Genomic DNA, 26,651 nt, shown 5'->3' with positions numbered 1-26,651 from the left:
AATATCATCAATTTGACGGCAATGGCATTATCTGATGTGAACAAAACTTGAACTTAATTGAGCTGAATAATGACTCTATAGTCTTCTGCTTTATAGCTGAAATGAATTTGTTAATAATTAATGAATTTTGCAACATCAACACTGTTACTAAACTGAAATTAATCAACACTGACCTGACTCGACCTAAATAATGACGCTAATGTCTTATCGCTGAACTCAACTTGTTTCATAATGAACAGACTTTACACAGCCATTACACTGAACTGAACCAACATTGAACTGACTGGAGTTGAATAATGACATTATTGTCTCGCAGAAATTTGGATCTACCTCATTTTTAAAGTTTGCATTGTCGATTCAGTTACTTTCCTGTTTGATACCGTGAAAGTGCATATTAAACTAAAGGTGACTTCACTTGACCTGTTTGAATATCACACCTAAAAATGTATATTTCCTGTTTAGCTAGACCTCAGAGCAGAAAGAAGTGCTAAGACTACAGTAATAATGTTAAGATCTAAGATCTGGGTTTCCTGCCTCCTTGCAGTGTTATATAACTTTAAAATATGTTCCTTCCAACTTTTCAAACTTGTGTCCTGCTTGATAAAAGAATTATGTGCTAAAAAGAAATTCATGAATAGTAAGTAGATTAATAATTTACATCAGCCCTTAAACGGATGTCTCAGACCAAATTTGGATTTTGTCCATAATATTACGCAACACAACACAATAAAAGACGTGCAGATAACGATCTAGAGTAAACAAAAAATCTTCTTGGTCGTCGTAGGGATTTGACTTGCAGGACTTGCTTAAGCCAGTGAGTACACATTTATTTAAGTATTTGTAGTAATTAGAGAAAGAAAAAAGAGATTGGTCATAGAGTTTAGATTCTCTGCCCGAGACCGAGCCCAGACTTGACCCGACCCGACCCGTGGGCCGGGTCGGGCCGATATTTCCTGCCACTATCTTCGGGCCGGGCCGGGCCGGGCTGGGCGGGGCCATGATCAAGCATTTGTGTGTGTGTTTTTTTTTTAATCATTACTTAATTAGCCTAATTGGGTGGAGAGCTATGCCATAATTATAAATATTATACGAATATTTTAGCAAAGTCGGCCTGAGCAACACGTGTAGGTCTACAAAGTTGCGCAATTTGCAACGCGTGTCATGCGCAGCAACGCTCTAGCTCCCGCGACAGCGTCTCCTCCACTTGCACACATAACACCGGGCCAGCTGTGCTGTATTGTGTATGTGTATAGCCTAAGTGCAACATGGAGCTTGAAGACGTACAGAAAAAAAAAATTAAAACGGGGGAATTAACTTTGAGCAAGTTTGGAGGAAAGTCGGAGGTACGGAAACATTTTCATTTTCTGTGTTTATCATTGTTCACGTTTTTTTAGGCTTTTTTTTTTTTTCATTCAGATCTATTTGCGATCCATTCTGAATAAACAAACAATGCAGTTTACATGCTTCGTCCTTGTTGCATTTTTTCATTAAGATAAATCTAAACTAATTTCTGTAGTTCAAACAACTTAGAATTGTAGTTGAGAACGTCTGTTATAACGGCTCACCTATTAAAAAATAGTCGGGTTTAAAATGGGCTCGGGCTCATAATTACAGTTAATGTGTCGGACCGGGTCGGGCTCGGACACAAGGTGCACGGGCTCGGGTAGGATCGGGTTTAATTTTTTGGGCCCGATCTAAGCTCTAATTGGTCATGCATATTAACTGGAACTGCCCAGTTCTGGTCTAATGTTATGTAACGATTTGCTGGCTTGTTGTACATTTGTTTTGAATGTTTTAAAGATGCATGTTGAACTTTAAAGTAATGGCAATAATGAACACTGAGGTTTGTTTTATGTTGTTTGGTGTAGTTACATAGCTAGATTTGATTGACTTACAGCCGCACTAACCAATGAATTGAATGGACCCATTGTTTGTGTTAAGTTAAACTGAAGTACAGTGTAGTGCATGTATACTGCCCCACGAAGGCGAACAGCAAAACTGCTCAGCCTACAGTTAAACTGAAAAAGTGATTCTGGGATTTTTAATTCTTTTGATATAATTTTTTTTACAAAGTTGAGGAAAATCCGCTCTGTCACACTGTGTGAGACAGCTAATTTAACTTGTTTTATCAACCCAGCGCTTTACCTTTGCACGACGTTGTACGGTAAGCACGTGCCGTTTCTAAACCTTTGACAATACTCTGACAGTCCGGATTTCTTACGGCTGGAGCACAGTTACATATGTCCTTATCGTTTACCAAAGTCCACAGATATTTTTTCAATGTCATATCCTTCTCATTTCTTTTTAATAACCGGGAAACACGCCGTAGCAGGTCAATTCTTTTTAGTTTCGTTTTACGGCTCGTCCTTTTTCATATGGCAAATATGTCTACATGGTGTTATGTCAGGCAAATGTGTATATGTCTAAGAAAAGTAAAACTTACTGGTCGGACTAAAGACAAGATATGGTCACCGGCGTACATAAGCTCATATCTAGCACGTCGACAACACTGTAATATCTTGTGACTTCCTACCAGCATTTTTCGTTACAATGTCGAAGAACACAAATATTGTCATTTTAAGTGGGTTTCTAGCCTGGAGTGGTGGTCTGTCTGCTTTTCAAACACATTAGGAATAGTTATTTTTATGAAGTCTAAAAGATAAAAAAGAATGAATCAATGAATTATGAATCATTTACCGCCATTATATTAACGTTAGGTAATCAATCCTTAAAAAGTAGCAGTAGCCTGATTATGAGGACTGTGTGTTTGTTTGTTTTTTGTATGTGGAACAAAAGTTGAATGTGTCCAGGATAGCTCTCATTGTTTTAGTGACAATGGCATCAATTATAAACGAAGTATTAAAAATGTCCCGAGTTGTCATATGTTAGAAAAAAAATAAAAAAAAATCAGGGGGCGTTTTGCCCCACAGGTGGGGTTAAATGCCCCCCCAGTCTGACATAGAAATTTGCTTTAAACAGCTAAATAAGAGTACAGGCTGTTTTAGCTAAAAATTAATAAGAATATAATCAATAATTATGAATTACAAAATTATAGCTTATTTGAAAAATATTGTTAGCTGATGCTAACTGGCTAGCTAACTAGCTACTTGATGCTAACTTGAGGTAATTCTGAAATATAAAGTCCTTTTTTTATTTAACCAACTAGTTAGAATACATTTGATGAAAAAACAAAGGATTTGATATTCAGAACAGAGTAACTATAGTAATTAAGCCATGCCCCCATGGGCGTTTTATCCCACAGACTAGGTTTGAGAAAAAAATTTCATTCTGAAAATATAACTACTGGCCTTACTATTCTCATATCATATATAACTTTGATATTGTACAGAACAACAAGCTTTAAAATGCTTTTTTTCTTATTGCTGAAAATGAGATAATTTACTATGAAATCTGTGTTTTCTCAGTGTAAGCATCATTCAGCATAAGTGGTAATTTTGAGAAAAACAGTAGGGGGGCATTTTCCCCCACTCTGCCCTATAATTGTAAGTGAAAATGGAGTTTTCCTCAAACTGTAAAAGAATCTTTATGCATTTTTGTTTTCTTTTTTAATGACAGTTATGGTTGCCACAGCTTTATTGTAGAAACTACAAAAACAGTGGCATTTTGGTCAAGACCCTGGTTACCATGGTACATTTTTGTAGCAGTCTTCATTTAGTCATGGTGTGCTTCTGGTTAGTATGACATATGAAAGTTGTTTCAGGTAAACCAAATGGAATTGCTTCTTTCATCTCTCAAGCCCTCACTTTAATGGAGCTTGAGTAAACATGACAGGAGCCTGAAAACCTGCTTCCTGTAAACAACCCCAGACACCCTTCTCATTGAGATGAGCTGTGAAAGTTGCATTTACCCACTCTGTCAGTGTTCATCTGAATAAATTACACAGCTCAGTACAGTCCAAGGGCAATATATTAAAATGTGCTAGCTCTCAGTAATATCCTCCTCCTCCTGACAGCACACGCACATTTGTTTCCTCAGGGCTAGAGGAAGACCGAGGATGAAGACAGTGATTGTTGTGCACGGTGGTGCGTGGGCCATCCCGGACATGTTAGCCGAAGCATCCGTGGCTGGAGTTAAGAATGCTGTGCAGGCAGGTGACGCTGTTCTTAAGAATGGTGGGAGTGCAATTGACGCTGTGGAAAAAGCTGTGAGGGCTCTGGAAGATGACCCAACGTTTGATGCAGGTATAATATAACACAAAGCTAAAGTCAAAAATTTACATACACCTTGGAGAATCTGCAAAATGTTAATTATTTTACCAAAATAAGAGGGATCATACAAAGTGCATGCTATTTTCTATTTAGTACTGACCTGAATAAGATATCTCACATAAAAGACATTTACATATAGTCCACAAGAGAAAAATGACCCGTTCAAAAGTTTACATACCCTTGATTCTTAATACTGTGTTGTTACCTGAATGATCCACAGCTGTTTTTTTGTTTGTTTGTTTGTTTAGTGATAGTTGTTCATGATTTCCTTATTTGTCCTGAACAGTTAAACTAACTGCTGTTCTTCAGAAAAATCCTTCAGGACAGGTTCTACAGGTTCCTTGTTTTTTTCCGGCATTTTTGTGTATTTGAACCCTTTCCAACAATGACGGTATGATTTTGAGATCCATCTTTTCACACCGAGGACAACTGAGGGACTCATATGCAACTATTACAGAAGGTTTAAACGCTCACTGATGCTCCAGAAGGAAACATGATGCATTAAGAGCTGGGGGGTGAAAACTTTTGAAAAGAATGAAGATGTGTACATTTTTCTTATTTTGCCTAAATATCATACTTTTTTCTTTTAGTATTGCCCTTAAGAAGCTACAGAAGATACTTGCATGTTTCCCAGAAGACAAAATAATAAATAATAATTTATGATTTTCAAATACAAAAAGTTTTCACACTGTTAATGCACTGTGTTTCCTTCTGAACCATCAGTGAGCATTTGAACCTTTTGTAATAGTTGTATATGAGTCCCTCAGTTGTCCTCAGTGTGAAAAGATGGATCTCAAAATCATACAGTCATTGTTGTAAAGGGTTCAAATAATCAAAAATGCAGAAAAACCAAAGAATTTGTGGGACCTAAAGGATTTTTATGAAGAACGGCAGGCAGTTTAACTGTTCAGGACAAACATGGGACACAGCAAAACAACAACAAACAAACAAACAAGTCTTTTTTTTGTGAAATACCTTATTCAGGTCAGTACTAAATAAAAATAACATGCATTTACCTCTTAGTTTGGTAAAATAATTAACATTTAGCAGAATCTGCAAGGTGTATATATACTTTTGACTTCAGCTGTACAGTACATACTAAAAGTATTTATATTTAATATATATTTTTCTCATTGACCCTGACCTTTTCTATTAAAGACTTAAAGCAGAGGAAGTGCAGATTCAGTATTTTCTCAGAGACTTCATCTAGGCTCTGAGTGGGACAGTATTTCAGCACACACCCTTGACACTTTGTTAATGACCATCTTGAGAGTAAGGTGAGAGGTTCTCAAATAATTATCAGATTACAAGGAGGAAAGCAGGGTAAAACAAGACACTTCATTAACACACCCGGCCTGTCGGTGCCAATCTCATTTGTGATGGCTAACTGCCACCATAAGTGAAATGGCTAATCCTCCTCATATCAGAGCTGCACATTCAGTGGCTCATCAGGATCATTTTATACACTGGGGTAGCCAGAGGCACAGACTGATCAATAGATGACTAATGCAATCCTGTTTAAGTATTAAGAGGTAGACATCAGAGTGGATAACAGTCTGGAGCATGTCAGGATGTCATGAGAGAGAGATAAGAATGAGATATATGTGTGAGAATGAGATAATGTTGTAGAACCTACCTACCTACCTATCTGTCACTTTTTACAGGAAATCTATTATAAAATGTACTATCTTTGTAAACATGTAGACATCTTTCTTGTGCAGGTCATGGTGCAGTGCTGAATATTATTGGCGAGGTGGAGCTGGACAGTATCATCATGGATGGGAAAACACTTGCCACTGGAGCTGTGGCCTCTGTGAGAAACATCGCTAACCCTGTTAGTCTTGCCCGTGCTGTGATGGAAAAGGTATACTTTCCTTCTTAAATTGCTTCCAATTAATTTGTTGACTTAATGGGATAGTTTACCCAAAGTGAAAATTCTGTCATGAATTACTCACATTACTCAATTACTACACAAATTAAGATTATTAGCTTTCTGACCCTGCATAAACAGCAAAGTAACTGAAATGTCCCCAGGCCCAGAAGGTAGTAAGGACATAAGTAGTAAGGAAATATTCCATGTGACATCAGTGGTTCATCCGTAACTCTGTGCAGAGTCAAAAAGCTCTCAGATTTAATCAAAAAAATTAATAAATATTAATAAAATTAATAAAAAATTAATTTGTGTTCTGAAGATGAACAAAGGTCTTATGAGTTTGGAATGACATGAGGGTGAGTAATTATTGACAGAATCGTCATTTTTGGGTGAACTGTCCCTTTAAATTTTGGGTGACTTAATTTTTTTGTATAGTGTTCTCTCTGGTGAACTTGTAACCCATTTAATTTAAGACATTTCTCTCTAAACAAATGTTTTTCTGAAGGAGATATTTAGTATAAGGGATGTGATACAGAAACTGAATTTCTGACAAAATTCGGTATATTTTAGATATGACACTGCAATACATAAATTCATATTCAACATCCTTTCCTCAATCATAAAGGTCATTTTATTTTTCCATAAAGACTTGTCTGACTCAATACAATTTTAATTGTAAGAGAAAATCACATGGTTGTCCAGTATAGATTTATAAGTAAATTTGACATTCACCGTAGATAAGGAAATGCGGAGAGACCTAGTTCTTAATGCCTGCGCTTATCAAGGAGGTCTATATATGGATCACTTTGAAGATTTATTGTAAAACCCAGAATTAGGTGGATATACCCATTTTTTTAATATTCTTATAATGGATTAAATGACCAAAAAAGCCATGGTATTGACTTCAAAGGTGAAATTAAGAGACACCTAGATTCAGTATTTTCCCTTCCCTTGTCTTTTTATCTGCAGCTTTGTAATGACAGGCTCAAAGGGAAATAAATGCTGGCTGATTTTCAGATTGATTTCAATCAGTGCTCTTTGTAATGACATAGATAGAGGTCTAACACGATGATTTATCTCCACATGTCTAAAAGACAAAACCATAGCCAGCATTTTCAACTTATTTCTCAGGGTAGATTTTGAAAAGTTAATTTCCATTTAGGCACAAACCTTAAAATATTAGCTTTAAAAATATATGATTAAATATGTTGTTATCATAACAAAACCTGCCATTAAGCAATATATTAAAGGCTTTTCAGTCCAATTAAAAAAGTAAAATAATACAAACACAAAACAATTTGTGAATCTGCAACACAGTGGCATCAGTTCACAATGGCAAGAGTCATTTAATCTTACAATATCACAGTCAGTGTTGGGGAAAGTTACTTTTAAAGGTAATGCATTACAATATTGTGTTACTTCCTAAAGTAACTAATTATGTTACTTTTTATGGAAAATAATGTGTTACATTACTTTTTTGTCACTTTTAAAATCTGGACAGGGCTTGCTTGTTTGTTTTCAATATAAAAAGCTATATTTTTAGCAAATGTAAAAGCCAAAGTGAAAAAGCCTCAGGCTGAAGGAAAATAAATTCATGTTTGTACAGTAGAACACAGGAGAAGAAAGTTCAACACTCTTCTGCAATAAAAAAAACAATGAAGCACAAATGTTGATTTATCTAAAGTCATTTTTCTTAATAATATTGTTGAACTGGATCCTCAAGGTCAGAGGCAAAGACATTGGTTATTAAAATAGGATTAAATACATAAAGGATATTTGCGTTGTTTAACATTTAATTATTGCAGGTTTGCATCATATTTTGATTTTTCACTGTTTTAATTTATTTTTATGAAGACTGAATCTGTTTTTTGCCAGTGAGATGAGTAAATGCATGTTCACATTTAGTCTAGAACTACAGTATCATCACCTCTGTAGTTCCGATTTCTCTCAACATGGGGACAGGAGACTAGTCAGTCCATAAATGGGAAAACAAAGTAACTGGCGTTACTTATTTGAAAAAGTAACTCAGATATTTTCTTCTAAATTAAAAAGTAATGCATTAATTTACAAGTTAATTGAAATAAAGTAATCTGATTACATAACTCATGTTACTTGTAATGCATTACCCCCAACACTGATTATTCCATCCTGACCACATCAATCTACTACAACCCTAAAACAGATCTGTTCAAAATACCTTTATCCACTTTATTTTAAAGAAAGGTTAAAGGTACCTTTTGTCACATTTAGCCGTATTATAGGAATAGTTCACCCAGTAATGAAAATTCTGTCATTAATTACTCACCCTCATGTCATTCCAATCCTCAAAGCATGCACATACTCTTGTGAATGCGCGTTGACTGGCACGGAAGAGAAGAAATTCTTGAATAAAGTTGTTATTTTTGTTTTCTTTGCACACAAAAAGTTTTTTGTTCATAAAATTACGGTTAAACCATTGATGTCAAATGGACTATTTTAACAATGTCCTTACTACCTTTTTAGCCCTTGAACGTGGTAATAACATTGCTGTCTATCCTGGGACACAAAGCTCTTGGATTTCATTAAAAATATCTTAATTTGTATTCAGAAGAAAGGTCTTACGGGTTTGGAATGACATAAGTGTGAGTAATTGATGACAGAATTTTCATTTTTGGGTGAACTATCCGTTTAAAGGGTCATGAAACCCCCCTGTTTCAGCACTGGTTAGCTCTCACCACAATGTTGCAAAAGTGGGCATGGTGCGCTGCGGAGCCGAGGGGGAGAGTCAACATCGGGTTCAGACAGTTTCATTTTGCTCTTAATGAGTTAACACCATAAATAAATGCACAGCCATTTGAACTCTGCATTGAAAACATATATATGAACGCGCTGTTGCACATCTATCAACTTTTAACACTTTTAGCATTTTTAACATTTTCATCTATGATGTGCAACACAAACACCTCTGCTAAAATCTCAGAAAAAGTAGTCTGGGGTTTCATGAACCTTTAAGGCCCATTCACAACCAAAACTGAAAACTATACATATCTGTCAGTAACGATAACAAGCATCTACACCATCAGCCGATGTAATGTTTAGTTATGTAAATGTTTCCCATCCCATCTTCTTTTTTGGTCCTGTAGCTGTCTGGTCTCTTCAAATGTGAATCCCAAACACACCAGTGAAATCGGCGCTGCTCAATTTAACAGTGCAGCGCAGCCGAAGTGTGTTGTGACCGATTAAATAATGCAAAATGTATTACTTTTGCCGCCAAGTGGAGCCAAATCTACAATAAAACTGGGTGTGAACATGCAAAACATTTGGCAGAATTGGCACATCTGATTATCTAAACAAAAAACTTTACCACATCCACTTATTTTCTGCATACCATTACACCATTAACTAACAGCATTAAAAATGACCACACTCAGAATAATTATTAATTTCCACTTATCTTTGGTCATAATCTCTCAGATACTGTTATATTAATGCAGTAGTAGATATATAAGATATGTCAAAGACATTAACATTTTCCTTTTCACCAAAGTTCACCTTGCAAGGCATTGGACATGGAGGAAACAAAACCCCAAGAATACATGATAATTGATTAGATGCAGCACCTGTCTTGACTGCCCCAAAAGACCTTGGCCTTACAGTGGATTGGCAGATCTCTTTAATAGCCAGTATTAAAAATTCATCAAGTCTTGATCAATGCTGCGATCAAGCTTCACTGACCTCATGCTATTGCTTTGCAATCTAAAATGCACAGTATTTGACAAAGAAACATGACATTAATAACCACGTTAATATTTAAAAGTTTCCTAAACCAGAGTTATGGTTTAATCCATTGTGATGTTGTACAGAAAGTTACACAGAGAAATAAAACTGCATTATTAGAAACAGAAGGGTATTGTATCAATAAATAATAGCAGGTCCACTTGGAGATGTGTGAGCAGTAAATATGAAAATAAAGTGAAAGGGTATACATAAGTTGTGGTGTAATCTTTTTGTTGAGGTGTTTATGTGGGAGATATTTAAATATAACATTTCACATCCAAGGGAATCAGAATGCAGCAGATAAGACTAGTACTGATTAAGTCAGCATAAAAAACTAACCATGTAAGACATTTAACAATTTAAGGCTGTAAACCTGTCAAACAAGGCCTAAGGACTCTGCTGTACATTTGCTATAGAGATGTTTTGTAGACCAACCCTGAGGGTAATTCGCCTTGGGTTCCCTCTGGAATATCAAATGGATTTTTACTCTCAATTATACTGTAGTCGACTGAATTTTTGATTTAGGAGTGAGGTCTGTGGTTGACATTACATGATAAAACTTTTATGTTCTGTTCTGTAACAAATGACACACAGTCATACTTCAAACATGAAATTTTAAATAGCATGAAACAAGCTAGAATGTAATCTGCTTGCTAGGTCATAACGTATCAAATGCTATTTCCGGGTTCAAACCTCTACTCTGTTTCAAGTGAGAATACTGTCTCAACTTGTAGAAACTGAAGATGTACACTACAGTCTCTTAGCTCATGGCATCCAAGACACCAATATTTTAGCAACTGATAAAAAATGAATCACTGTCTGTCCAACTGAGATTTCAGCACGAAGGTTAAGATCATAATTTTTCAGTAGAAAACACCGCAAGTGTATATTAGCACAGTTTGTTGTTTGCTTTTGCAATCTGAAAAAACGTTTGGATCCAGAAACTGTGACATGTGACATCAGACTTAACAGCCAGACTGGATAAAGTAAACATTTAGACTACTAATAATCTCTTTAAACCCTGTTTTGTGGTTTTTACTCAGACAGATCATGTTATGTTGACAGACAGAGGAGCGAGCATGTTTGCGGAGCACATTGGTATTCCAGCAGCTGATGATTTGGTGACTGAGCTGGAACGTGAAGACTGGGAAAAAAGCAACACCTATAAAGTTGGAGTCAAAACGTTATTCAACACACAGTGGTGGGAAATTTTTTGTTCTAAAATATTTTTAATAGTTCCTGATTTCTTGACACATTTAATTCCAGACATGCATTTTGATGACAGTACAGCATCTTTGAAAAGATACGTTTTGTGTGCTTGCAGAGAAAGCAATTGGTTTTGCTTGAATAATTCCTCTTTCGACTATCAGGGACAAAATGATGAAAAATGTATTTTGTGACCTCTTTTCATCAATATATAAGGCCCTATGAAATCCTATGAAGTTTTATTTTTTTCCCAAACTCCATTTTATTTTTTCCAAATTCAGTTTTTTTCTGGATTCCGTTTTTTTCCATTTTCATTTTTTAATGGTTAAATTACATTTTATTAATCAAAAAGCAAGTCTTATTAATTAGAATTATAAAATTTATACAATTTAACATCAATTTTTAAAAGTTTAACAAAAATTACATGTTTAGGGCCCTACGTTTTATTTTTTTATCATCTTCTTTTTTATTGTTACCAAATTCTGTTTAAGCATGTCTAATTATTTGAATGCATAAAAACAACTTAATTTATTAAAGTGTATTTTTACAATATTTACATTTTTATGGTTATCAAATTAAGGCATTAAATAATTTATATATATAAATATATATAAAAAATATTTTATTTTTAATTTATCTTTTAATCATATCAAAATTAAACAAACTTTATTTTTTGGCAAAGTTATTATTAAAATTAAAACATGAAAGAAATATTGTGTGATTAAGTTTTAATAAAATAAAGTTTTAACAATTTTAGTAATGGTAGTAGTATTAATGTCACACCCCTGTGGACTGTTTATGTTGGTTTCTCCCTTCTGTGCCCATATATGGTCTTTCCTGTTCCTGGCCTTGTTAAGTCCTTATTGGTTAATCACCCACACCTGTCCTATCATTAGTACCTCTATATAAGTTGTATTCAGTTCAGTGTTTGTTGGCTGATCTTAAGGTTAAGACAAGACAATTAGGTACCCTCTACTAAACAATAGTAATACATGTCTTCAAGTTAAACCAAACTTTTATTTTGATGGGTTGCTTTGAATACATTTCTGCGTGTATAGGATATGACGATAGTTTCTCTCAAAAGAAATGTTAAAATGCTCATGAAGAAACTTCGGAGCAGTTCTAGAAATGTTCATGTATTTATATCTTCATTTGGAGAGACTGCAAACACTTAAAATCACCCCAAGTGTCACGCTCCTCAGTCTGTATGTAGTGAAAGAAACCGTACATCTGCGCCATTCACACACACAGAGACATGCAGGACATGAACGATACATATTTAAATAGTCTTTTTGCTTAATTTATAGAGATACTAGTCCATATCAAATGTAATGATCTACTTTTGATTAATTCATCCAAATTTTGACAAATTCGTGACATTCCGCTTTAGACAGTAAATTCCATTTTTATGACTGGATTCCATGATTCCGTCCGTGTTTTCCACATTGCAGAAATCATAGGGTAAATATATATTAAAATACATTGTGGACTGTACACTGTGTAAATCATTATCTAGTCTGTTTATTTTTTACAGTATATAATGTTCATATATAAAGACATCTTTACAATAGTATAGAAAGTATATAAATATATAATATATAGAGTTTTAAAACTAGAGTCGTATAGTCTTAAAAGGTGGTTCTTCTCTGCACTGAGGCCATGGGTTAAGAATGGCAGCATATTGACATTCTGGCCTGCACAGAACTCAGGTCATTCCCTGAGGCCTCCAGGCAGTGCAGTTAGAGCTGTGTGGGCTCCAGCAAAGCAGCCTTACCTGCCACCTCCACTTCCCCAGGCTGAGTGCTGAGTAGTAGTGGAGTCAGGGCCATGGCGGGGTGTAACCTCAGCCCCTGAGGGAGTCTGTAAAAATAGTGCTGTGGAGGTGCTAAGTGACAGTTGGCTGAGCTACTGCCTTTCATCCCGCCCCACTGTGGCTTCATTATTGATAGCCTCCCTCGGCTCACCATGTACTACCATCACTGGGCTTTTTTACACAGAGGCCCTAGAACTCAATTACCCTCCACCTTTATTTAGGTGATTACATGGCCTACCTCTGCCCTGCTGGTTTGACCATGCTTTTATAATACAACAGTCACCAGTGTGCCAGAATATTTCCTATTCACAGCGTATTGATCAAATCAGATTTAAGTATTGGATAAAACTCACTCATGTAATAAATAGGGGTACCACTATTCAAGATCAAAATACAGTTTGAAAAATATGTATGAAAAAAAGTATAGAATAGAGAGCAATGGGGAGAGTTCCAAAAATGAAATTTCCATTCACGTTTTCAATTTCAAGGATAACTTTCCTAACCTAGACTTCACTAGTTCACCCAAAAAGGAAACAATTCTGTCATTAATTACTCACTCGTTCGTACAAGTTATGTACTCGTTCTAAACCCCTAAGACCTTTGTTCATCTTTGGAACAGAAATTAAGATGTTTTTGATGAAATCTTTCTGACCCTGAATAGACAGCAACACAACTGGCATGTTCAAGCCCCAGAAAGGTAGTAAGGACATTGTTAAAATTTTCATTTTTGGGTGAACTATCCTTCAATATGATCAATTATATAAATTAAATATATCAAGCTTTAGTTCTGGCAGGTCTTATCAGTCAGGCTTGCATCAGCTGATTTCAGCTGATCCTTGTCTACCTATAGGAATACAACGCCTATCGCTACTTCCTTATAAGGTTCATTCATTATTATTCAGCAGCGTATCACTTTGCCCAGGAGCTAATTACCCTCCTCCATCCCCAGCTCCTCCTTTTGTCAACAGTTATGACTTATTTGATATTCCTCATTGAGTCATTGAGTATGTTGTTACATTAAATTGTCATTAAGAATATTAATGATATCTGCTACATTTGCATTGGCTCTGTTCTGTTTACCCTAATGGGGTTTTGGTGCTGGATGGATGCATGGATGGGCAGGGAAGTTTTGCCCAGAACAAAACCATACTGCCAATCCAAACTGTATGGTAACTGTCAATCATCTTTGATAATAGTGGTCCTGACAGAAATGCTTTTGTTGAAGCCATCAGCATTATTTAAAATGATTCATTTATTTATTTAAATAACAGCGGAATTCCTGGTTAAAACTACATTACCCATGATTCTGCAAAAAAATGGCCAGCAGCAGAAAGATAATTAAAACAAGCAAATTGTCCTGGAAGAGTTCTTTAAAGGAGAAGTCCACTTCCAGAGCAACAATTTACAGATAATGTACTCACCCCCCTTGTCATCCAAGATGTTCATGTCTTTCTTTCTTCAGTCGTAAAGAAATTATGTTTTTTTTTTTCAGGAAAACATTTCAGGATTTTTCTCCATATGATGGACTGATATGGTGCCCCGAGTTTGAACTTCCAAAATGCAGTTTCAAACAATCCCAAATGCGGTTGTAAACAATCCCACCCGAGGATAGCTAAACGATTGGTTACTTTCATTAAAAAAAAAAAACAATTTATATACTTTTTAATGTCAAATGCTCGTCTTGTCTTGCTCTCCCTAAACTCTGTGTATTCTGCCTCAAGACAGTTAGGGTATGTCGAAAAACTCTGATCATATTTTCTCCCTCAACAAACGTCCTATATCGCTGTTTTACCTTTTTTGTTAAGGGTGTTTGATCTTCTTTGCATGTTCACTCTGCAAAGACCGGGTCAGAACTTCTGCAGCAATGTAGGATGATTTTGAAATGATTTTTGAAATGAACACATTGGATGACAAGGGGGTGAGTGCATTATATGTAAATTGTTGTTCTGGAAGTGGATTTCTTCTTTAACGCCCGCCCACTTACATAAAGTACTGAGAATGACATAATAGTGTCAGTCTCCCTACGCTTTTAAATACTTATATATTTGTATGTATTAGCATATTTTGCAATAAATGTAAAGTTGCTTCAGCATACACAATCAACATCTTTAAATCAGTAGTTATATCTATCATTTTTATTTGAAATCATTTGCAGTGTTTCATGGGATTGTTTTTTTTTTCTTATTGAAGTAAGCTCTAAGTACACACTCTTGTACCTTTTTTTTGGTCCAAAACTCCTCATCAAAGTTCGTAATTTTTTGATTGACCTCTTTGCTGGTTCATGGTTTCTAACTCTTCAACAGTCTTTTTAAAAAACCCATTGGAAAAATGACTAGGAAAAATTACTCCAGTACCAAGGCCGCTAAAAACGTCGCTGGCCATTGTTGCACTCTCTTGCAAAAATAATGATTGTTTTCAAACAATTTCCATCTGCAGCTGACCCTTTGCAAAAACCCACACTCCTTAGTAACTGTTGCTATGTCTGACAAACAATGCCACTATCACACTACCCATCTTGTTCTGACAACACGCCGACAGACAAGACAGAGCAGGTTACTTCTAGTATAAAACAAAGTCTCAGCTTAAAAATGTTGTAATTTTTTAAGAAATTCAAACAATAAATACCATTCTGTGGCTCTTTAATGTGTTGTGACACATCAGTGTTTTTCCTTTTTAGATCAATCGACACGTGAACCGAGCGTCTTTTCTTCTTTACTTAAAGCACGGAAAACATAAATGAACGTCAAAACATATTTTATTTCAACCGTGGTAAGGCATCAATTTTTCATGTTCAAGTCCACCAAAGTTAATCTACTCTCCTGCCTGATTTGTTTGTTGGACAAAATGGCAGATATGATTGGTCACATCGCCTGTCAGTCAGGCTCTTTGCGAAGGGTCAATTGGTCATGCAAATGAATAGCCCTGCCCTAAACTCATGCCATTGTCTGAGCCAGTATTTCTATGCTGTGCTTGTCAGTATTCTCAAACACCACAGTTTAAGAAGTACACTTTTCGGCAGAAGTAACCTACAAATCCTGTCTCTGAATATCAAGATGGATGGGATAGGAAACAAATTTTAATATTTAAAAACTGGCACTAATTTATGGAAGCTGTTTTCTACAGTATCTCAGAATTTGTAACTGTAACTTTGTATATTTCATGCAGTGTGACTTTAATTTGCAACTTTGTTTCTCATATTTCACAATATGACATACAGTACTGTGCAAAAGTTTTAGGACACTAGTATTTTCACCAGCTAAAAAATGGTTTAAAGTAAGTTATTTCTATCTTTTGCTGTAGTGTGTCAGTAGGAAACATCAGTTTACATTTCTAAACATTCTGTTTGCCATTAATTGTAATAATCTAGTGAGATTTTTGTTTGCACAAGGAGTCTGACAACAGCCAGTGCTCCACACTGAGATCTGATCTCACCATCATCCAGTCTGTCTCTGGAATGACATGAAGAAACAGAAAAACTGAGACAGACTAAATCCAGAAGAACTGTTTCAACATCTCCAAGATGTTTCAAGTAACCTACCTGCAAAGCTACCTGAAAAACTCTGCACAAGTGCACCTAGGGCAAAAGCTACTGGTCACATCAAATGCTGATTTATTTTAGTTAATAGAAGTTCATTGATAAAGAACATCTATTTATGACATTGTTTTTGACAGCATCCTCATTTTATGTGCCTAACTGCCTAAAAATTTTAACAGTACTGTAGCTTTGTAGGTATAGGTCTCTTAAAGCATCTTGGAGATGTTGCCACAGTTCTTCTAGATTTAGTCTGTCTCAGTTTTTTCTGTTTCTTAAAACAGACTGGATTGAATGATGTAGAGATCACATCTCTGTTTGCACAAGGAGTCTGACAACAGCCTGTGCTCCATACAAAAATTCCACTGGATTATTATAATTAATGGCAAAATGAATGTTTAGAAATGTAAACTGATATTTCCTACTGACACACTACAGCAACAGACTGACTTTAACTGACTTTAAACCATTTTTAGCTGATGAAAATACTAGTGGCCTAAGACTTTTGCACAGTACTGTATTTTGCTAAATGTCTTCTTGAATATTCAAACTGTGATTTTTGACTTTATATCACAATGTGACTAAAACTTAACAGTGTGACTATTTCTTATTTTAAATCTCACAATTACCATTTCTATTTTTACTCTCCGGTGGAAACAAGCTTCCATATACATCTGCTTTAAATGCATTGTGTCATTTAGTTTTGTGATTAGTGTTAGTGATTAGCATGTAGAAAATACTTTTCCAAAATAGTTTAGACAACCACCGGTTCTTCTTAATGAGAATTCTAAACTTGTATTCCAATATCTGCACACTTCATTAGGCTGTTTATGGATGTGTGCAGATTTACTGCAAAACCCTGCGATCACTTTGAAGTGTGAAATACAGTCCACCGTCAAGCTGCTTTTAAAAGCTGTTTTCACCTAAACCGATGAGCAAGATCCAGGCATCGGCGGTGATTTAAAAGAGCAATCAAGCGCCTGCCAAAAATGATTGATGCCTCAAATCTGGAACCTGACAAGTGATTCTTCGCCAGCTGCTTCAGACAAATATTCTCCACGAGGACCATGTTTGCTCTCCCATTTCTGGGGGGGAACGACACGGAGGCTGTTTTCTTTAATTTCACCTTGAACCATTGTCCTCCACGCGGCTTCAAACTCATAACGCACGCTTGTTTTCCACAGCACTGCTGCCTTAATCAGGGTTTCATGGGATATGAAGCCTGTGAAATACTGGGGTCTCTGTTCATCCCACATTCTGCTCTCTATTTTATTTCCTTTCAAGTGAACTGGCAGAGAAGACTGATGTGCACATCATAAGAATTGTGTTTTGTTTTGCGTTTTTTCGAAGAACAATCCATACTTTTTCATGTGTGTCTACAGAAATATCACAACTGATACAACACTTTCCCTGCAATCTCTCTGAGTGTACTTTGCCAGACTAGCGGCTGTGATTCAGAGTGGTGAAGGGCACTTATTCTCGCGCTCTTCCTTTGTTGACAGGCAGATGATGATGAGTCAATTTCGGGTGTGCTGGCACTCTTAAAAGCATCTGTGAGGTTGTCATTAGCACGATCCCTTTCAAACCTCACCAGAACAGTACAACATGCATTTTTTTGGACTGAAAATCACATAGGAAACAAAAGTAATTGCACAGAGGCTATATTTGGAAGGGAGTTTGAGGCTTTTATCCAGTAGATTATGACTGCAGCGTATTAAGTTGAATTCTGGGACAAAAGTCTGTCTGATGAAGAGGAACTAAGCTAGAGGCACATCTCTGAGTGTGATGAATAATAATGCTGTCTCTTCAAAGCACCTTTTGAAAATACCATGTCTGAGACCATAAAATTATAGATCTGAGGAAAAAAATCTTTATTATTCAAGGTTATAAAGCATTTTTTATATATATAATTATAGGGGCCATGATACCGTTGGAGCGGTGGCTCTGGACTCTTTGGGTAATGTGGCATGCGCTACGTCCACCGGGGGGAATCAGGAACAAAATGGTGGGAAGAGTCGGAGATACTCCTATTATAGGTGAGTGGGATCAGAGATAGAGGACAGAGATAATCTTAGTGTCACACCAACATTAATTTTGAAGCAGTGCCTCGGTTGAATGAGCCATTTCGGTTTGAAGGTGTCAGCTCTGATCAATACTCAATTGTCAGAGCGTTTTCTCCCGAGGTAACACACATTAACGTCCGACTCTGTCTGTGCTGCTGTCTTTTCCTGTGCGATAAGGATCTGGTGGATATGCAGACAACAGAAGTGGCGCGGTCTCCTGTACTGGCCACGGAGAGTCTATTCTCAAAGTCACCTTAGCCAGATTAATCCTCTTTCATATGGAGCAAGGTATGAGATTTTTACACTAATCCTGATGAGGGTGTGAGTGTGCATGCACGACTTCGTTAAACAATTCGTCTCCTCCGCATCACTCTAGCGCCATTTTGGAGCGTATCCATTGAACGCAAATAGCGTACGCAATTCTGTGTCAGCTGCGTCATGCAGGTGCGCTGTTTTCGTTCAAATCAAAGCGTAAACAATGTAAACAGCGTATCCGCGTGGATACGTTCCAAAATGGTGATAGGGAGATGCGAGGAGATTAATTTTTGAATATGCTTAAAACATATCTTAATTTGTTTTCCTAAGATGAACAAAGCTTTTACGGGTTTGGAACGACATGGGGGTAATAATTAATGATAAAACCCTTTAAGCAGCACAACTATTTTCAACATTGATAATAATAAGGAATGTTAACTTGAGCAGCAAATCAGCATATTAGAATGATTTCTTAAGGATCATGTGACACTGAAGACTGAGTAATGATGCTGAAAAATTAGTTGTGTAATTACAGCAACAAATTACATTTTCAAAATATATTAGAATAGAAAACAGTTATTTTAAATTGTAATAATATTTCACAATAATATATTTTTATTTTCTTGTTGATTAAATAATTGCAGCCTTGGTGAGCATAAGAGACTTAAAAAAAAAACTCCAGAAAAATCCCAGAATGGTAGTATGTTATTTAATGCATAACATGTCTGTTTTCTGTAGATTTTATGTTAAATTTAGGGCTGTCAAACGATTAATCGCAATTAACATACAAAATAAAAGTTTGAGTGTGCCTAATATATGTGAATTTACTGTGTGTAATTATTATACATATAAATACAAACACATTCATGTATATATTTAAGAAATATTTACAAGTATATGCATTTATTATAAACTTTAGGTAATTTATATTATATATAAATAAAAACATTTTGTACATAACATATTTCTCTTAAATATATACATTAATTTGTGTGTATTTATATATACATAATAATTACACCCAGTACACACGTTTACAGCAAACTCAGACTTTTATTTTGTATGCAATTAATCGCGATTAATTTTTTGACAGCTCTAGTTAAATTAAATTGATGCGTAAGAAAACTTGTATATTTTAAGTCCTTGTCTTAACTGTTTCACAATCTAACCATATTGTAATTGGTCCTTAAGTGTGAAAAATGAATTTACAATATAAATATCCCAATATCAAGACATAAAAAGCTGTGTGCGTTATACTTTTATGAGAATTATAAAATTTTAATTGGGGGAGTGGTGTTGTTTCTTCTGTAAAATGTAAAAAGCTTTAAATAAAATATTTTTAAAAATTATAAAAATTAAAACAGGTGTACAGTAAAAATAATACTTATTTGTCAAAATCCAGTCAGATACCAGCTTAATCAATATTACAGAATTACAAATTACATAAAATTACATAAAAAGATAATTATTGATTAAATAAGATTTCATTTTCAGTATTTTATTGTATATTTTGAATGCAAAATTTAAAATCCATTTGTTTTCCCTCTGCTTTGTGTCTTCCCCTTTGTTTATGTTTTTACTCTTATGCAATTTGTGTTCATACTGTTTCGGCTTGCAAGGTCTCGATCATCCCTTCCCCTTTACCCTCACCCACATGTTGCTATTATTATCAGATTCTGTATAACCAAGCAGAATGAATGTCAAACCGCACAAAAATTGGATGCGGCTGTTGCCAGTCATTTTAATTGGTGTGTGTGTATGTGAGAGAGAGAGAGAGAGAGAGGCAGGAAGGATCGGATGTGCTGCCACAGTAGGCAGATGATAATGAGGTGTGTTTGTCTGAGGAAAGAGTGTGAAGGGTCAGCAGGCTATTGTTTGCTTTGGCATTCTGTTGTAATGATGCTGCAAGCACAACCACTCTGTTTTATATACCAGTTCATTATTTTATCAGTTATTGAGCTTGCCTTTGGCTTCAACTATTTGTTTAGCATTTGTGTAGTTAATTAATGTGATCAATTCATTCAGATTTTTAAAAATATTTTAAATAACACTGCTTAGTGGTACCATTGGCACTCATAACCATTACTTATAATAACAAATATGAAAGCATAAAAGCTTTAATAATTGGCTAGAGGTCCACGAGTCCCCGCTTAAAGCAAGAAAATTAATTCACTGCTCTAAAGAACAATGAACACAACACAAAGAGATGGATGAAAGGGAACTAAAAATAGACATTACACTGTAGCTAATACAGTATGTCTATATATAAAAGCTAACTCACAATGCAAATATTTTTATTAATAATAAAAATTGTAATGCTATTAAAAAATTGAATTACTTTAATATTGTTAGTGTTTATTTGTTGCAAAACTGATGTTTTCTATGTTGGACTACTAAGACTGCAATACTAAGACTGATGGAATGAGAAAACCATGAGAGCAACATATATTGTTCACTGTGTGACCTGGACAGGGTCGCGAAGGACACATACACTGTCGGTGCAGTGTTTCATCATACAGCACACAGAGATCAAATGCTCTTGATTTTTTTTTTTTCTTTTGTGCTGGAAAATATCAGAAAAATAAAAGCACAATAGTTTGGGGTCTGTAAGTTTTGTTTTTATCTTTTTGATGCTCACCAATCAAAAATACATTAAAAGAGCAATATTGTGAAATATCATTACAATTTAAAGTAACGGTTTTCTACAGTTAAAAAATGTAATTTGTGATGGGAAAGCTGAAATTTCAGCAGTCATTACTCCATTCTTCAGTGTCACACAGTCCTTCAGGAATCATTCTGAAACGCTGATCCGCTGCTTCATTTGTGCTGCTTAAAAATTTTGTTAAAAATTCTGATGAATAGAAAATTCAAAAAAACACTTATTTAAACTCTTATATAACTCTATTTAAAATAGATCTTTTTGCAACAATGTAAAATACTGTCACTTCTGAGCAATCTATTGCATCCTTGCTAAATAAACGGATTAAGGGCAGACAATGATAGTAACAGGTGTTGCCAGATTAACAGATGTTTACTGTCTTAGTTAAAGGGATAAATCACCCAAAATCAAAATTCTGTCATTAATGACTCACCCTCAAATCGTTCCAAAACACATAAGACCTTTTATCTTGAGAACACAAATTAAGATATTTTTGATAAAATCCGAAAGCGTAGACAGTAGGGATGTCACAATACTCAATATAATATTAAACCGCTCGGTACGACATCCACGGTTCAATACGCAATTGTGAATTGCGGTTTTTCGGTTTTGCATTTAAATAATTTCCTTGTTTTATTTCTCTCGAAATTTGCTTTGTGTGTGCCAATGATTTCACGTGCTGAAATGAGGAAACGCCTCCCCGTTTATTTCTAAAAAAGCAACACATGCAGAGTATTTTCCCTTCAAATGATAAGCTTTTCTAAACTTGTTGTTCAACAAAAGAGAGCATTATAACTTATTTTTACTTCACAGCACCAGCTGAGTATTTGAAATAACTTCCTTTTGTGATCTGATGTGGCTTATCATGGAATGAGGCAGACAATATATTCTATAGCGTATGTCGATTAGCAATGGCTTACAAATACAGGCTACTTAATCATTATGAAAATACCAGAGATGGCTTGAAGAACACAGATAAACCATATATTATTGCAGACGAGTGTTTACTTTTCTTACATTTCATCATTCAAAATGTTTAATGTTATATCTTGTTTTTATTCAGTTACAGCAATAGCAATGCCTTTATCCAAGTTATTTAAATAAAAAAAAATTGAGTAATACAATAGTTACTTTCCCTATTAATTAGTTAGTTTTATAATGATGTGACCCAGTTACTATTTGTGAGAAGTAACTAGTAACTGTAAGTAATTACTTTTTTAAAGTAACGTGCCCAAGTACAGCAAAAATACATGTTGAGCTGATGCTGACACTGTCTCATACCTGAGTGTTTTTTTTATGAAATGCAGGGAAATCAGCCACAGCTGCCGCTGATGCCTCACTTCAGTACATGGGGGAGAGAGTGAAGGGATGCGGAGGAGCTATTGTTGTGTCCTCCGCAGGGGACTGGGCCGCCAACTTCACCACACAACGTATGGCTTGGGCCTCCATTAAAGAGGACATCATGCACTATGGGTTAAATCCCAAAGAAGATTTTACAGAGAAGCTGAAATGATAACATTATATTTGAAGTAGGTTTTCATGTATCTAATTGTGAATTTATTGAGATTTTCACCTAGTTCACTCATTTAATTAGTTGGAGTATACAATTATGATTAATTGCATCCTTTATACAAATTTTACATTAGAAGTAATGAGTTGTTTCACATATCAAGAAAGAAAACAAATACTGTTAATCAATAATGATTAATTGATTCAAAAAATGTTAAGAAGGTTGTTAAGAAAACATTTTACATTACTGTACACACACTACATAATAACATTTTTGCAGGTTATCCCTATAGTGTTTCATCAGTGAACAAACAATAGAAACAATATGGTTTTAAAGGAGAAGTTCACTTCCAGAACAAAAATGTACAGATAATTCACCCCCTTGTCATCCATGATGTTCATGTCTTTCTTTCCTCAGTCGTATAGAAATTGTGTTTTTTGAGGAAAACATTTCAGGAATTACCTCCATATGGGGGACTTCTGTGGTGCCCGTGAGTTTGAACTTCCAAATTGCAGTTTCAATGCAACTTCAAAGGGCTCTAAACGACCCCAGCCAAGGAATAAGGGTCTTATCTAGCGAAACAATTGGTCATTTAAAAAAAATACGTAAATAAATAAACATTTATATACTTTTTAACCTCAAATGCTCATCTTGTCTAGCTCTGCCATGCACATACACACGTATACGTATTCTGTGCACTCGGTTCATGACAGTTAGGGTATGTCAAAAAACTCCCATCTCATTTTCTCCTCCAACTTCAAGATCATCCTACATTGACGTTGTATCTTTTTTTTTTGTAAAGTTTTTTGACTTTCTTTGCACGTTCACTTTGTAAACACTGGGTCGTTACTTCTGCAGCGATGTAGGACTAGGGCTGGGTATCGTTCAAAAATTTTCAATAACGATACCGATACTGATACCTTGACTTCGATACCGGTTCCTGAACGATACTTTTTTTTTTTCCAATACCAATTTTATGAAATCAATTTTAACAAGATTACATTATTTCAAAATAATAATAAAATATATCCAACACAATAAATCTGTGAAAATAATTTTAATAAAGCTCAAAAAGGCTACATTCACACTAGTGCATGTTCGTTTTAAAATGCATACCTCAGACAGAATCATAATTTCTATTCATTTTCCACTAATTTACTGACAAGCACTAGCACCTTATAGCACTGTCTGCTGGTATGTATAACATTATATGCCTTCTCTCTTCTGCAATCATTTCAACAACATTACATGGCCAAAAAACACATTCAACGGCAAACGGAAGTTATTACAAACACTCACTGGTGGTTTAAAATGAATTTTGAGTAAAAGCGGGAATATAAATCTTATTTATTGTCTTATGTAGCATCATGCTACAGTGTTCGTGAATGATCACGTAACACTCACTTTCGGTCATGTAGCATGAACAGATACCTTTTCTGAAATGCCAGTATGGATGAGGATTGTTTTAATTTTTTAATTAAATTTTAGTGCTGCAGGCTTATTGGCACACTGATGTTGACGAGATTAACCCCTTAGGTATCTAAGTTTGGTACCGAACAACAAGAGGTTTGTCGATACTCGATGGTATCGAGGCATTTCGGTCGGTACCTAAAAAGTGTCGAACTCGATACCCAGCCCTATAAAGGACAATTGAGTACATGATCTGTAAACTTTTGTTCTGGAAGTGAACTACTCCTTTAAGTAACTGAATATGTCATATAGTATGACTGAATAAGTAACCGTCTGAATGTGTCATAAAATAGGAAAACATTGACAGAAGTATACTGTATAATGGCAAAATCAACATATTAATTTAACCACATACAGCTGTTTTCACTACATTTGTGAAATTTAAGTTTATTAAAGATGAATCTTACCCATTCATGTCTTTAGTCACTTCGTTTCAGGTTTTTATCAGGGGGCTAACTGCTGGATCTGGAGGATAAAATGATATTTATGTTTCCTTCAAAAAGATCACAGTTTTCCTGCTGATTTGTGAAAAATACCCTTGAATTTTTGTTTGCATCTTTGGTATAAGAACAGAGCAGTGACGATATTATAAAATGGAAATGAGGGAATGCTGTTAAAATATTCCAGCCATGGGAATTGACGGATGAATAATTATGTCCTGAAAGAAAAAGTCTTTATTAGTAAAAGTTTTTGCAACTGCTCCTAGTTAGTGTCTCCTTAGTTGCCCTCCTCACTCATTGCTAATTTAATTTTGTTTCAAATTAAGGACAAGCTGTGTATATATAAAGACAAATATTCAGTAGTTCACACACTTTAAACAATTAAAACTTGTCAAAAGCTTCTAAGATGTGTGTCCTTATAATATTATCATATTTCTTCTTCTTTATAAAACCCATTGTAGTTAAAACCATGCAGCAGAGAAAAGGTGTGGAGGAATCTGATAATTCTCTGCTTCTCCAAAAAGGCAAAAATATCTCTCTTCTTTTTATTGCAGAGGGAGCTGACTATACTTTAGTGATTCCTGAACCCCTGCTGAGCGCAGCACCTCTACAGCAATTAACATGTTGACATGTTTGATCAATCACTCAGACTACAAAAGAAAAAAATAAATAATTAAGTAAAGATTATTAGCCTGTATGCATTCAGTGTATTTGATCAGTGCAGTGCTGTTAGATCAAAGCATTGCACAAAGTACGGAGAGCCGACATTACAACATCTACCCAGCACCATGAAACAAAAGTGTGCTTCCTCAACTGAAAAAGATAAACATTATGCAGAGAGCAACCCCTCTGAGCTTTAAATGAACAATTCTGACTCCAGCAGAGCTGAAGTAGGTCAGTATTTGGGATTCCTTGTTAAAACTTAAGTCAACATTTTGCTGAGCTGCTGAGACATTCCAATCTCCTGTTAACTTGAAATTAAGCTTTATGTTAAAATATATATTACATTTAATTATTATTTGAAATAAAATGCTGAGTATGTATAGGGCATAGAACACCACAAAATATAGTCTTGCCCTTTCTGAAAACACCACTGGCTTCTGAATATAGAAATTCCTTTTTTTCTTTTTGCAAGTAAGTGAAAATAGAGAAGTAAGCTTTGACTACTGTTTGTGAATCCTGTTAAATATTTACATACAGTTAACATATTTACTCAGTTTATACATATCATTTATACAGGTTGTTCTCTACTGTTTCAACAGAATTCTCACTGATCTAATAGAAACACAATTGGTGTTAAATGACTAAATTAAACAAACAGAATTTACCACCTATGGTTGGGGAAAATTAGATGCTAGTGTTTCCGTGTCACATAATCAGCGTCCTACTGAGTGTTTACCCCTCATTTAAATTTACCTTTTCAACAGTACGTTAATGGCACACATCTGGGACTGACAGGATCACACTTACCTTGTGTTTTTGCTATACTGTGATCGTGTTGCACCTTGCAGCGTTAATGTATCATCGCTTTCTGAAAGTGTTATTTCTGTTAGGTCCTAATTTGTGTTTTTCTTTACTAAGTTTGCACTTCATGACAGACGCAGTCAGATGAGGTTGTTTTTAACACAGAAATATATTCCTTTGTCTGTGCTGCCTCTTAGTGGTATTACGTGGTATTGCAACGGATATATTAAATTAGGCAGAGTGTGGCGGAAGTTTGTTAGCTAAATGCAAAACGAGCATTCTGGTTAAAATGTATATACATTTTTATTTTTAAGAAAATAACCAATTATTTCACCAGATAAGACCTTTATTCCTCGGCTGGGATCGTTTAGAGCCCTTTGA

The 26,651-nt window shown here is 35.2% G+C and overlaps 1 protein-coding gene and 1 long non-coding RNA gene across 2 annotated transcripts; one reads left to right on the top strand and one right to left on the bottom strand.

The window, feature by feature from the left end:
* Positions 1–947: 947 nt before the first annotated feature.
* Positions 948–25,191, top strand: si:dkey-103j14.5 (isoaspartyl peptidase/L-asparaginase). The gene is given in 8 exon segments (XM_051125159.1): positions 948–1,343; positions 3,997–4,202; positions 5,951–6,093; positions 10,902–11,059; positions 18,326–18,392; positions 18,394–18,445; positions 18,650–18,760; positions 22,694–25,191. Coding segments are annotated over 7 exon segments (924 nt in total). The 5' UTR covers positions 948–1,343; positions 3,997–4,015; the 3' UTR covers positions 22,900–25,191.
* On the bottom strand, positions 22,713–26,398 carry LOC127174665 (uncharacterized). Its single transcript, XR_007828892.1, has 3 exons — positions 26,277–26,398; positions 24,774–24,831; positions 22,713–22,853 (listed from the first exon to the last, which is right to left on the bottom strand). It is a non-coding gene; the product is annotated as an uncharacterized LOC127174665 (long non-coding RNA).
* Positions 26,399–26,651: the final 253 nt, after the last annotated feature.

This window comes from Labeo rohita, chromosome 13 (genome assembly GCF_022985175.1).
Source record: "Labeo rohita strain BAU-BD-2019 chromosome 13, IGBB_LRoh.1.0, whole genome shotgun sequence".
Taxonomy (NCBI): domain Eukaryota; kingdom Metazoa; phylum Chordata; class Actinopteri; order Cypriniformes; family Cyprinidae; genus Labeo; species Labeo rohita.
The sequence above is the reverse complement of the archived record's forward strand: the minus strand, read 5'-3'. Positions and strand labels throughout refer to the sequence as shown.